The following is a 12,720-nucleotide window of genomic DNA, read 5'->3' as shown; positions in this document are numbered from 1 at the left end:
ATAGCTTAACTTTGCTTTATATCAGCAAAGTTTTCACTACTTTAGCCCAGGCCTCTGATACACGGGCTGATGTCTCAGGCTCTCTTCCTACGACATTCCCCCACTTTTTGTCTTTTTGCAGGGAGGATGTTCACCCATCGGCCCAGAAAAGCACAATTCATGGACTGAAGATGACCAGTGGGCTAAACACTGTTATGTGGCCACCTTACTTAACCATCCGTACATTCATCCCCCATCTGTCCAGGCCCGCTGACGGGGGAGGAGGGGCAAAGGGGGCAATTGCCCAGGGGCCTGGGCAATTTATAAGGGCCCGGGGGCCAACGCTGCTGCTGCGGTAGCATCGGCCACGGCCGGGAACCCCGGCTCAGGTCGGTGCTGAAGGAGCCGGAGGGAGCAGCGGGGGGCCTGGAGGGGGGACTACTGGCAGGAAGGAAGAAACAGGAAAAACAACAAACAGAGACACAGGGGTGGAGCTCTGTAGCCTCCAGGGGGAGCTGGGAGCCCGGGCTGAGCAGCGGGTCCTTCCCCAGCTGGGCCTGCGCCAGGGACTGACTGTGTACCCAGCCCGGGGGGACTTTCTCCAGCTGGATCTGGGGCCAGCGCTGGGCCAGCAGGACAGAGGCGCTGCACAAAGGCCTCGGGAGCCGCAGGTCTCGCAGCCCCTGGGGATCTGCTCCCGGGCGGGGCCCGCACCTGGGAGGGACCTGGACAGCGATGGAGCCATCCCACTCCCTGCGGCACAGCACCCCCTAGCGCCAGGCTGGGGCTTTGGGGCCAGCTCTGACTGCCAAGGGGAGAGTGCCCCCGACTGAGCCCCCTCAGCCTGAAATGTCCCAGATGTTTGCATGCCTATGCCCGGCTGCAGACCCTTGGGTTCTGGTTTATGGGTGTGCGGAGCACACTGAGATCCGTGGGAGTTGCTGCTTCTCAGTTCTGCCACAAACTAGCCCAGTGAACCATGGGTTAAATTCTCAGAGATGGAGGCGTCCAACATTCGGACCGTTTGGGGAAAGCCCAGCCTTGGACGCCCCTCCCAGGACTGCCAGGAGCCAGCTGGGTCATAGCCCCAGATAACAGCTCTCCTAACAAGTGGGGAACGTCTGGGCGTGTTTTAGAGAAACGTGAGACAGAGCATTGCATCTGTCCATACCCATGCACACACTCACTCACTCTGTCTATCCCCACACACCCCATCTATCTATCTATCTATCTATCTATCTATCTATCTATCTATCTATCTATCTATCTATCTATCCCCAGACACCCCCTCTATCTATCTATCCAGCCTCCATACACACCCATCTCTCTCTCTTTTCTTCCATTTCTCTATCCATCATTTCCCCTGTTTTGCTGTTTCAGGTGCCTGGACAACTTTTCGGTGTGGGTGTGGATGCGTGCGGGGGGGTGGGGGGGACGAGGGAGATTGGTTTTCTTTCTATCAAACGACAGCCCCTGAGTAGTGCTTTAATGAGCAGTTTTGCACCACAACTAAATTTGGCTACTTGACTGAAAGTGAATTAAATGAGTCTCTGTTCCAAATTCAGTGTTTTCCTTCTTTGTTCAGGCAATCCTGACATTTCTGGGGTTCCAGCCTCCAATCCCCGTGTCCGTCTGTCCAGTCCCGCTCTCTGGTATCTGCAGGAACTCAGAGCTGGCTGCAGCTGATCTGCCAGGAAAGGGTGCGGTTGCAAATTTCACAGGGCTGCTTTTCTCTGTAGCTTTTGCTTTCCATTAGACTCCAAAGAGGGAAGCAGCCAGGGCCCTGCATCGGGGAGTCTCTTGTGCTTCGCGGGGAACGTGCTGCTCGCTCGGGTGGCCGGTAAGAGTTTCTGCCCAGGTAGGGGGTTAAATTGCCCCCTCCCAGTTCCCGGAGCTGCTGCCGATCGCTGGCCGTGGTTGCATTAACAGCTGGGTATGTTTACGAGCTCACAGCGCTCCTGAGGCCTGGTGGGGTCTGGCCCTGGGCTGGGTTTCACTGGGCACTTTCCCAGGGCCCTACTCCTTAGCCGGGGGGAGATTAGCAAAAGGCAGGTGGGCGCCTTGCTCCCAGGGGAAGTTTGAACCACACGGGGAATGGGCAGGAGCGGAGAGGGTTGACTAGCCCATGAGCTCACCAGGGTGGGGTATGTCTGGGCTGCGTCGCGTGTGACAGGGCCCCAGTTCTGACTGGGGCTCAGGATATGGCAATCCGGAACTGATCAGTTATGATAATTAGGGACAGTAGCCCTTCCAACCTCCCCGCCCACACACACACGCACGCACACACTTGGATTTGCAGTGGCATGGGATCCCCATTCCCTTTCCCCCCAGGCACAGAGGCATTGGTGTGAGCAGTGGGATCCCCTAGAACTTACCCTCATCAGCCCAGGTGTCTGTGCTGGGGTGGTGATGGCAGAGGCAGGTCTGCTTTGCTCCTCCCCTTCTACCCCACACAGAGTCCCCTGCTGGGGTGGGGTGGGGTGGGGTAGGCAGGGAGTTAACACCCCAGTCAGATGCATTGAACAGCTACCCCCTCAAAGTGATGGGTTCAGGCTCTCTGCAGATTCAGGCAGCAGCCCTGCATTAGCTCAAATGTACCTAAATGTAATCATATTTCTGAGTTTTTCTCACCAGTCACTAGGGTTAGGAAATGACTCTCTCTTCTTTAGTAACTGATTGCAGCAGAATCTCAGCTATCAGCTGATGGACGCAGGAATTTACATTTACGATACCTAGGCCTTAATCCAGCCTTGAGTTTCTACTTGAGGTGACCGTTTTAAGTCACCTGTTTGTAAACCAACTCAGAGTAACGGCGATCTCCATTTCCTTCTCTGCGGCAGATGGAGGCTCTCTCAGCTCTGACGAAGGGCATTGACATTGAGTCAGACCCTAAGGGGTTTTTCAATGCAGCACTACAGGTGTATGAGAAATTCGTGGAGCTTTTCAAGGATGGAGGCCAGGAAGAGGCAGCCTCCAAAGCTCAGGAGGATCTGGAGTCGCTGGAAAACACCAAGCTCAACATTGCTGTCACGGGGGAGACGGGCTCTGGAAAATCCTCCTTCATCAATGCCCTCCGCGGTTTGGGTGCTGAAGATCAAGGCGCGGCTCAGACAGGGGTGATAGAAACAACGACAGAGGCGATGGCTTATCCCCATCCAAGCTACCTGAATGTGATCCTGTGGGACCTGCCGGGGATCGGGGCGATGGATTTTCGACCAGAGAGATACCTCCAGCAGGTGAATTTCAGACACTATGACTTCTTTGTCATTGTTGCTTCGGAGCGGTTCCGATCTAGCCACGCCGACCTGGCCCGGGAGATCCAGAGGATGGAGAAGAAGTTCTATTTTGTGCGCTGCAAAGTGGATGAAGACTTGGCCAACGCAAGAAGGGCTCATCCTCAAGCCCATGTCGAAGAGAATGTTCTCCAGAGGATCAGGGAGAACGCCAGGAAATGCCTGAGAGACCAAGGAGCAATCGACCCCCAGGTCTTTCTTCTCTCCAACTGGGACTTAGACCAGTATGATTTTCCCTTGCTGGAGGAGACTCTGGAGAAGGACCTCCCCCGTCTACAGAGACTTGTGTTCCTGCTCAGCCTGCCCAACTTCTCTCCGGAAATCATAGAGAAGAAGAAATCTGCTCTGCGTGGGCACTTATGGAAAATATCCCTGGTGTCGGCTTTTATCAATGTCCTTCCCATGGGAGGCGTCTCTCTCGCCTGTGATGTTGGCCTCCTGTTGGTATCCATGATCGCTTTCTACAAACAATTCAACCTTGACGATGACTCCTTAGCTAAACTGGCCAGGCAGGCTGGGAAGCCTGTCTCAGAGCTCAAGGCTGTTATCGTCTCACCACAAGGGGAAGTTCTCACCCAAGATGTATTAAAGAAGAAGATTGTCCAGGTTGGGTGTGGCCTCATCCGCTCAGTCGAACGATGCTTTGACCTCGTCCCAGTGCTTAGCACCCTGGCTGCAGCCGGATTGTCCTTTGCTACGTCCTACTCCATTCTGTCAAACTTCCTGGAGAAGGTGGCTGAGGATGCATGTAGGGTTCGCAAGAAAGCTCTGGAGTAAGATGGGAACGTGTCAAAATTGAGAAACAGAGATTTTGAATGCAAAGTGTTCAAAATTTTTTGGTTGGAAAATGTTGAAAGTTTGGAACCAATTCACACAGAGCATTTTTGTTTTGAATCACCATTAATTTGAGTCTGAAGTGGAATTTTAAATCAACACAAACATTTTCATTTCCAGATTTCCTGTGGGGAAATTGACATTATTATATCAGGGAGAGGAAAGGGCAGGAATGTTGGTGATTGAAATTGGGATCATTCAAATTAGACTGTGGAAAAAACACACTTGGAAAAAATCTCTTCCAAGAGAGAGAATTTGCTGAGCAGATATTCATTTTTCTTGTTTAAAAGGTGATGCACAAGGATCTGGTGGATTTTCGATCATTTGGAGTCTTTAAATCAAAATAAAGCATCTTCCTAAAAGATACACTCTAGGTGAACTGTGGGCTCAGTACAGAAGTAACTTGGTGAACGTCTCTGGCCGGTGTTATACGGGTGGTCAGCCTGATGTTCCAATGGTTCCTTCTGGCTTTCAGGTCTGGGAATCAACAATAAGAAAAGCAAGAGCTGTTTGGGGAATGTAGGGTTTTTTCCCTCCATGAAACTGTGTGTGTGTGTGGGGGGGGGGGTTGTGTTGGTTTTGGTCAAAATTCTGCATAAAAAATGTTCAGGATTTCGTCAACATCTGACTTTTTCCAGTGGTTTTTTTGTTTGTTTTGACAAAAGCTTGAAAAATATTTGAAAATGGATATTTCTGTTTTGATCAAAAGAACACTGGCAAAAAAAAAATTTTCTCCCAGCTCTAATGCAAACCTCTATTTCTTCACAAGCAGAGATCTCCACCACAGAGCTCTGAGTCGTCTCGTTTTCCACCTCTCCTCTCTCCTGTTCATCTGAAGTGTTGTTGAGTAAAGGTTGTTCTTGATCCATTTCATCTGTAAGCTCCAGCTGCTATCTTACCAGCCTTACAAAGAGGCAGGAACATTTGAAGAACCTTTACAATTCTCATTTGTGTCCTCCCCTGCTCCAATTCTCCCTTTCTGTCAATATTGGCTGGTGTATTTCTCCTTTTCCCCAGAAAGATGGAGTTACCAAATGGTGCTCTGGCTGGTAGATCACGGGATTTGGATTTTAAGCTCCCTGCTATGTCCAAGGAGGATCTAGAAGAGTTTCAGGTTGCCATCGATAGAGGAAACCTTTCAGCAGCAGCTTCCAAAGTGCAGAAATCCCTGGAGCTATTGAAAAATGCCAAGCTTGACATCGCCATCATGGGGGAGATGGGCACTGGGAAGTCATCCTTCATCAATGGCATCCGGGGTTTGGAAGATGATGATGAAGGTGCAGCTAAGGTTTGTGTCTTTGAAATGACAATGGCGCCAACTGCTTATTCTCTTCCCAAACACCCCATGTGAGGCTGTGTGACCTACCAGGAATTGGGACACCGAGATTCTGGCTTGACACATACCTCCAGCAGGTCAACTTTTCCCACTATGATTGCTTCATCATCATCGCTGCAGAGCGATTCAAATACACCCATGCTGTCCTGACCCAGAAGATCTAGAGGATGGGGAAAAAGTTCTGCTTTGTGCACTCCAAGGTGGACATGGACTTGTGTAACGAGAGAAGGAAAAAGAACTTCAGCCAGGAGGGTGCCCTGCAGAGAATCCGAAGTGACTGCATCGAGTCGCCGCAGAGACAAGGGGTGAGATCCCGACAGGCTTTCCTCATCTCCAGGTGGGAATTCGACCAGTACGATGCTCCCTGACTGCAAGAAGCTCTGGCAGATGAAGTCGATGCTCACAAGAGACGTGTTTTGCTTCTTGCCGTACCCGGCATTTTCAGACTCATCTTCGAAAGGAAGATGAAAGCCCTGCAGGGGCAGGTCAGGGTACAAGCCCGCACCGTCTCTGCTGTTTTTAATCCAGGTCCCTCCATTGATTGTGGCGTTCCCCAGTTGATAGACTGCATGTCAAGTTACTGCAAGAGCTTTGGCTTGGATGACGACTCCCCGGTTAACTTTGCCCAGCAGCTTGGGAAGCCTGTCATGGACTTGAGAGCTGTGGTAAGGTCTCCGCTAGGCAAAGAAATATCTAGTCATTTTACTTTGAATCTGCTGGCCAAGGCTAGAGCTGATTGCATGACGAGAACCAGGGGTATCCTCAGTGCGATACCGTTGGTCGGTGGTTTGGTGGAGGCACAGATGACTTTTTTGGTCACATGCACCGTCCTGCAGCGCTTTCTGGATAACGCGGCTGAAGATGCCCAAAGGGTCCTGATCAAGGCATTGGAGGCGGAAGAGAAAAAGTGAGTGCAGCAGTCTCAGCAGTTCAATAGTCCCCAGACAGAGACTCTCAAGGGAGCTGGAGACCAGCGACCAGAGTCTCTCACCCACTGGAAAAAGTTATGAGGATTAATCACTTGTATCAGTGCCTCCCCCCTCCCTCCCAGTGCCTCCCGCCCGCCGCGATCAGTTGCTCCGTGGCATGCAGGAGGCGCTGAGGGGGAGAGGGAAGGCGTGAGGGTGTGGTGCACTTCGGGGAGGGGGCAGAATGGGGTGGGAAGAGGTGGGGAGGGGTGGAGTGGAGCGGGGGCGGAAGAGGCAGGGCGGGGGTGGGGTCTTGGGGGAAGGGTTGGAGTGGGGGAGGTGCTGGGGCAGAGCTTGGGGGTCAAGCACCCCAGCGCATTAGAAAGTCGGCACTATGGTCTTGTGATTAATGCACAGGCCTGGAGCTCAGAGGATTCTAGTCTGATGGCGGGGAAAATCTATGGGTCAGAATCTCCAGCTGCTGTGAACGGGCCATGGCTCCATTGGAATCAATGGGGCCAGATCCCAGCTGGGGTCAATGGACTGTAGCTCCATTGGAGTTAATGGGGCACTCAAACATCGTAAGCATTATTAATAATTATTTTATTCTTTAAAATATCAGTTTAATGAGATCAGCAGAGTTTTACACCAAAGGTGAATCTGGGCGAATCATAAAACTAAGAAGAACTTAGTGTAACACCAACAGACCCCGGTCGTTGGTGGGTGGGATCGAACCTAGAATCTCTGAAGCTTAGTGCATGAGCTAAAAGCCACATGTCCCTTAGCTAAGACTGTAGAGCAGACTCATTAATCTATCTCTAAGTCGTCTCAGTGCCACTAGAGAGGACAGAGCACCGCACCCAGGATGTGTGTGGGTTACATAAGCAGGGTTTGAGATGAGGACATGGGTGCTGCCTGCATCCCAGAATGCTCCAGCCTATGTTATCTCACCAGCTCTGTGGGCTTATGGGTGTGATGAAGGCTGAAACTCCTCGCTCATTGCTACTGACTGCAGCTTATCATTAACTATTATTGGTTGAAAATTTGTCATCCAATCTGGTTTTGAAAGAGTCAGATTTTCTTTTCTTAAAAACATCCATAATTACAAAAAACCCACCCAAAATATTTTGTCTTGGAAGGGCAGCTGCACTGCCTCATAGGCATGCGTCTGACAAAAGTGGGTATTCACCCACGAAAGCTTATGCTTCAATACATCTGTTAGTCTTAAAGGTGCCACATAGAAGTTGTAGTTCATTTCCCTCATGTCCTCATTCTCCTCGATGAGTGAGGATCCCCGGCTGAACTACATCCCCCATGAGGCACTATGCTGAGAGGCTCCAGTGATGTTCTGCCTCTCTCTCTCTCCAAGAAGGGAAAGTGTGGTGCATCATGGGAAATGTAGTCCAACCAGGGAGTCTGGTCTATAATGGTGAATGGGGGCATGAGTCACCTGAACTACAACTCCCATGAGACATCACAACAGGATTTCTAAATCAAAATATTTTGGTTCATGCTTTTTTTTGCAGACCCTTCCCATTTACTAACCATAGTTATTAATTATGTATATTACAGTGGCACATACATAGATTAAGGTTGCCTTGCGCTAGATGCTGTAGAGGAAGAGTTATAGCCCTTGACCTAACTAGACAAAGGGTAGAAAGAGGAATAGAACCAACGTCTTCTAAATCTCAGTGTGACCCACTGGGCCACGGAGGGCCTGGTGCACTGTGACAATGACTACAATCTTTTTCTTCTCTTCCCTTCCCCCAGAGAGATGGATGCTACTGGAGAAACTTCGTCTGGTTTATTTCAAGATCGGGATGTTAAACTCCCTGGTATGTCCGAGGAGGATGTTGAAGAGCTAAAGGCTGCCCTTGAAACAGGGAACCTTTCAGAAGCAGCTCAAAAAGCACACGAGGCCCTGGAGCTGTCAAAAAACACTGAGCTCAACATCGCCATCACGGGGGAGTCGGGATCTGGGAAATCGTCCTTCGTCAACGCCATGCGGGGCTTAGCCGACGATGACAAAGGAGCAGCCGAGGTTGGCATCACAGAAATGACAACAGAGCCAACCGCTTATCTGCATCCCATGCTCTCCAATGTGAAGATGTGGGACCTGCCTGGGATTGGGACTCCAAGTTTCCGGCCTGACACCTACCTTCAGCAGGTCAGCTTTGCCCGCTATGACTTCTTCATCATTGTCACTTCGAAGCGCATCAGATCCTGTAATGCAGACCTGGCCCAGGAGATCCAGAAGATGGGGAAGAAGTTCTACTTTGTGCGCTCCAAAGTAGATGAGGACTTGAGAAATGAAAGTAGAAAAAGAAACTACAATCAGGAGACCACCTTACAGACAATCCGAGACTACTGTGTGGATAGGCTGAGGAGAGAAGGGGTAAATTCCCCACAGGTTTTCCTCATTGCCAGTTGTGAATTCGACCAATATGATTTTCCTCAACTGCAGGAAACTCTGGCAAACGAACTGGACTCTCACAAGAGACACGTTTTCCTCCTGGCGCTTCCCAACATCTCAAGGCCAATCCTGGTTATGAAAAAAGAAGCCCTGAAGAGGCAGATCTGGAAACGAGCCCTGAAGTCATGCGCCATCGCAGCTGTTCCCATCCCCCACCTCTCCGTCTCATGTGATGTTGACATCCTGGTGGAATCCATGACCGAGTACTGCAAAGTCTTCGGTTTGGATGAAGAATCCCTCATTAAACTCTCCAAACAGGTCAGGAAACCCGTGTCTCAGTTGAAGGATGTGATCAAGACCCCGTTGGCCAAGGAAATATCAAGAGAAGATGCTTTGGAGCTGCTGAGCAAGGTTACAGGTACAATAAGTCCATTCGTCGATGTTCTCTTCCCTCTTGGTGGTTCCTTGTTCAGCCGATGCGGGCTGATGGATGATTCCATTATAAATATTAAAAAGTACATAAGCCTCGTACCAGTCTATGGAACCCTCCTAGCTGCAGAGCTCTCATTCCGAGCTACATACAACGCCCTGCATTCCTTTCTGGAAGGCGTTGCTGAGGATGCCCACCGGGTGCTCACCGAGGCTCTGGAGGTGGCAGAGAAAAAGTCTGTTTAGTGGCACCGGGGAGGATGGCGTTGCAGTCAGAGTGTTGGAGTGTGACTCAGGAGACCTGCCTCCACCACAGCCTGCCTGTGGGACCTTCATCACGTCTAGTCATCTCTGTGCCTCAGTTTCCCAGCCTATAACATGGAGAGAATAATCCTTTGTCTATTTAGACTGTAAGCTCATTGGGGGCAGAAACTGTGTCTCCCTCTGTGTCTGTGCAGCGCCCGGCATAATGGGGCCCTGATCTGGGTTGGGGTTTTAGAGAGATGTTTGTTGAAGATTAGAATTTAGAGACGCTCCCACATAATGAAGTGAATTATGAATGCAGGAATTTAGTGATGTGCCCTGGAAGCTCGGTTGAGAACCCAGTACAGCTGTGCACAGCAGTTCGAAAGCAAACTAGAAGCTCTTTAGTTTGTTTTGTTAAAGTTGTATTCCTGTGTGTCACAGACGCACAGGACTCATGCTCTCTCGGCTTCGTACGGTTCCTGGGAGTAACCCCCTTCAGTGTGACAGCCCTACTCGGGGGTCCACACTCTCTCTCGGGGGTAAAGCCCTGGACTCCAGCGCCTCCAGGAACCGCACCTCTCTGAGCCTTCAGCAAACCTGGTTCTGCCGTGGGTCCCCTCAGGCCTCCACACCCAGAGGGAATAATGCCCCCCTGTTCTCTAGCCCGGAGCGACTCTCAGCCAGTGTAAAACAGGAGGTTTATTGAGCATTTGAACTCAGCACAGGAAACTCTCAGGGCCACAGTCCTGGCTTCCCTCAGCACCATACATCTAGATCTGTCCTGTCTCCAGGTGGGCTCTGCCTGCTCTCTCCTTATACAGCAGACAGAAACGATTACAGGTCCAGACAGATTAAGAATAGAAAAGTGGGGGCCATAAAGATAAAACAGACAGAAACGAGGGTTTCACAACCACAATCATTGAGAAGTGATTTCTTGCCAGACAGGATGCTATCCAACTAAAGCCTTGTCTACACTGCCACTTTACAGCGTTGCAACTTTCTCGCTCAGGGGTGTGAAAAAACACCCCCCCCCCCGAGTGCAGCAAGTTACAGCCCTGTAACGTGGCAGTGTAGACAGTGCCCCAATGCTGGGAGCTACAGGGGGTGGGTTTTTTACAGTTCTGGGAGCGCTCTCTCCCAGCGCTGGTGCCGCGACTACACAAGCCACATTGCTAGTGAAGACTAGCCCTGTTTTCTTTAACCATCTTAAGATGTGTTTCTTTATCTGGTGGTGATGGGCACTATCAGGACAGGATTGTCTTCCTAACAGCCTGTGATAAATGAAAGGGGGGAAGAGGGGATAGCTCCCTTTTGTGGACACCCAGCCAGCCAGTAGCTATAAAATCCCTCTTAGTAGCTGTTCTCTACTTGCTCTACCTGTAAAGGGTTAAAAAGTCTCACTGCTTGCATAGATAAAAGGAAGGGAGTGGGCCCCTGGCCAAAAGAGCCAATGGGAAGGCTCAAACTTTTTAAAATTGAAAAAAGACCCCCCTTTTGTCTGTCTGTTGTTGTTGTCCGGGGAGAGGCGGATGGGGCAGAGCGATGCTGTAAGAAGCTTGGGCCAGGTAAGAAAAAGTCATCAGTCTCATACCTAGAAACTGCTCATTTGAAACCCCAGCTATGTAAGTGGATCAGGGAATGTCTAGGAAGACAAGATTAGGTTTAGCCCTTTTATTTCTTAATGGCTTGTGGATTCCTCTTTGCTAACCCCAGGTGCTTTTGTTTTGCTTGTAACCCTTAAGATGAACCTGAAGAAAGCTATCCTCGGTGCTTAATCCTTGTAGTTGTTTTTTTTAAACCTAGCAATAACCTGAGTTCCCAGATGTATTTTCTTTCTTTTTTTTTATTAATAAAATTTACCTTTTTAAAGAACAGAATTGGATTTTTGTGTCTACGAGGTCTGTGCCCGTATTGTTTATTTGGCCGGTGGCAACAGCTGATTTCCTTTGTTTTTCTTTCTCAGCTCTTCCCTGGAGTGGAGGTGAAAGGGATTGAGGGGACCCACAGGAAGGAATTCCCAAGTGCCCCTTCTCGGGCTCTCAAAGGGTTCTGCTCTTGGGTGGTGGCACAAATACCAATCCAAGGTCAGAGAAGAGCTGCAAACTTGGGAGCTGAATACCAGCCCGGAGTGGCCAGTATTGTTAGAATCCTTATGGGCCCCACTTCCTGCACTCAAAGTGCCAGACTGGGGAATCAGCCCTGACACAGCCCAATAGCCCCTTATGTCAGTGTGGCTGGTTTGGGAGGTGAGGATGTGACCGTTCACTTCCCGGCTTATAGCTGCCCCTGCTGCTTGGTCAAAGGCCTGAGCCTAAGAACCAGGCCTCAGACTCTCCTAGTGAGAGAAGGCCCATACACAGACGGACTGTGAATTTGATTCTTTGTTTTATACCCTTGTCACTAGCTAGTGCTAAAAATACACCTAAGTTCTTAAAGTATAGGCCTGTACAGGCAGGCCTGAATATCTATATCCTAACACTCCACCCCTTTCTTTTCTTTTGGGATCCTGCTGCCCGGGTATCCCTGGGAAAGCATAGGACATACAGCGACACATTTCCTGATAGGGCCAGGCATCGAGGTGGAAGGTGTCGATGCTCCATCTGTCCCACTGCCCCTGGTGTGGTACAATGCCCTGCACCTTCTCTGGTACGAGCATACCACACCTATTCCAATTAGTGTTCCAGACTTCCCATTATAGTGGGCCTGAGAAGGTTGGGTCTGAGTTGTCTAGTACACTAGGGGGAACGGCCTATTACATTACTTATAGGTTATAATTAGTGGCCGTTCTTTAGAGGGTTGTGCCCCTCTTGACTGTTCCATATGCAACGAAGCACAAGTATACTTAACAATACACCAGTTGCCATGATAATTAACAGCAACACCGAGAGTCCTGACCACTGTAGTATAGTCCAACATCCCAACCACCACCAAAACCACTGCTTCTCCTCCTTCGACAGGGTTAAAATTCTGTCAACGCCATCCTGACGTGTGTATTGTAAGTGTGTCCAACTATTGGCGGTCGCGGTGAGTTGCTCCTGCAATCTTTCTGTACTCTGGTCCATGTTGTGTGTCCATTGAATATCCACAATGAAATTCAGTGCTGTCCGCACCAGTTCAACTATTTGGTATGGGATGGGGTAACAGGTGCTGGTTCGATTGTGCACAGCAATGGGTTCCACAGATCCATTCGTGCACCATAGTCCTGATGGCAGTGTGTAGATGTGTGTAACTGTGCGATGCTGGTGCAATTGTGTCCCCAAGTGTTGTGTACATTTGTAGATA

The 12,720-nt window shown here is 50.1% G+C and overlaps 2 protein-coding genes across 2 annotated transcripts; both read left to right on the top strand.

The window, feature by feature from the left end:
* The first annotated feature begins 1,739 nt into the window (after positions 1-1,739).
* On the top strand, positions 1,740-11,315 carry LOC135976670 (interferon-inducible GTPase 5-like). Its single transcript, XM_065573621.1, has 2 exons — positions 1,740-1,819; positions 8,121-11,315. Exon 2 carries the CDS (start codon positions 8,125-8,127, stop codon positions 9,436-9,438), a length of 1,314 nt encoding a protein of 437 aa, XP_065429693.1. The 5' UTR covers positions 1,740-1,819; positions 8,121-8,124; the 3' UTR covers positions 9,439-11,315.
* Positions 2,684-4,828, top strand: LOC101941921 (interferon-inducible GTPase 5-like). Its single transcript, XM_008177521.4, has one exon. The coding sequence runs from the start codon at positions 2,820-2,822 to the stop codon at positions 4,047-4,049; it is 1,230 nt and encodes a 409-aa protein (XP_008175743.2). The 5' UTR covers positions 2,684-2,819; the 3' UTR covers positions 4,050-4,828.
* Positions 11,316-12,720: the final 1,405 nt, after the last annotated feature.

This window comes from Chrysemys picta, chromosome 20, assembly GCF_011386835.1.
Source record: "Chrysemys picta bellii isolate R12L10 chromosome 20, ASM1138683v2, whole genome shotgun sequence".
NCBI lineage: Eukaryota > Metazoa > Chordata > Testudines > Emydidae > Chrysemys > Chrysemys picta.
Note: the sequence above shows the minus strand (reverse complement) of the source record. Positions and strands in the feature narration are given on the sequence as shown.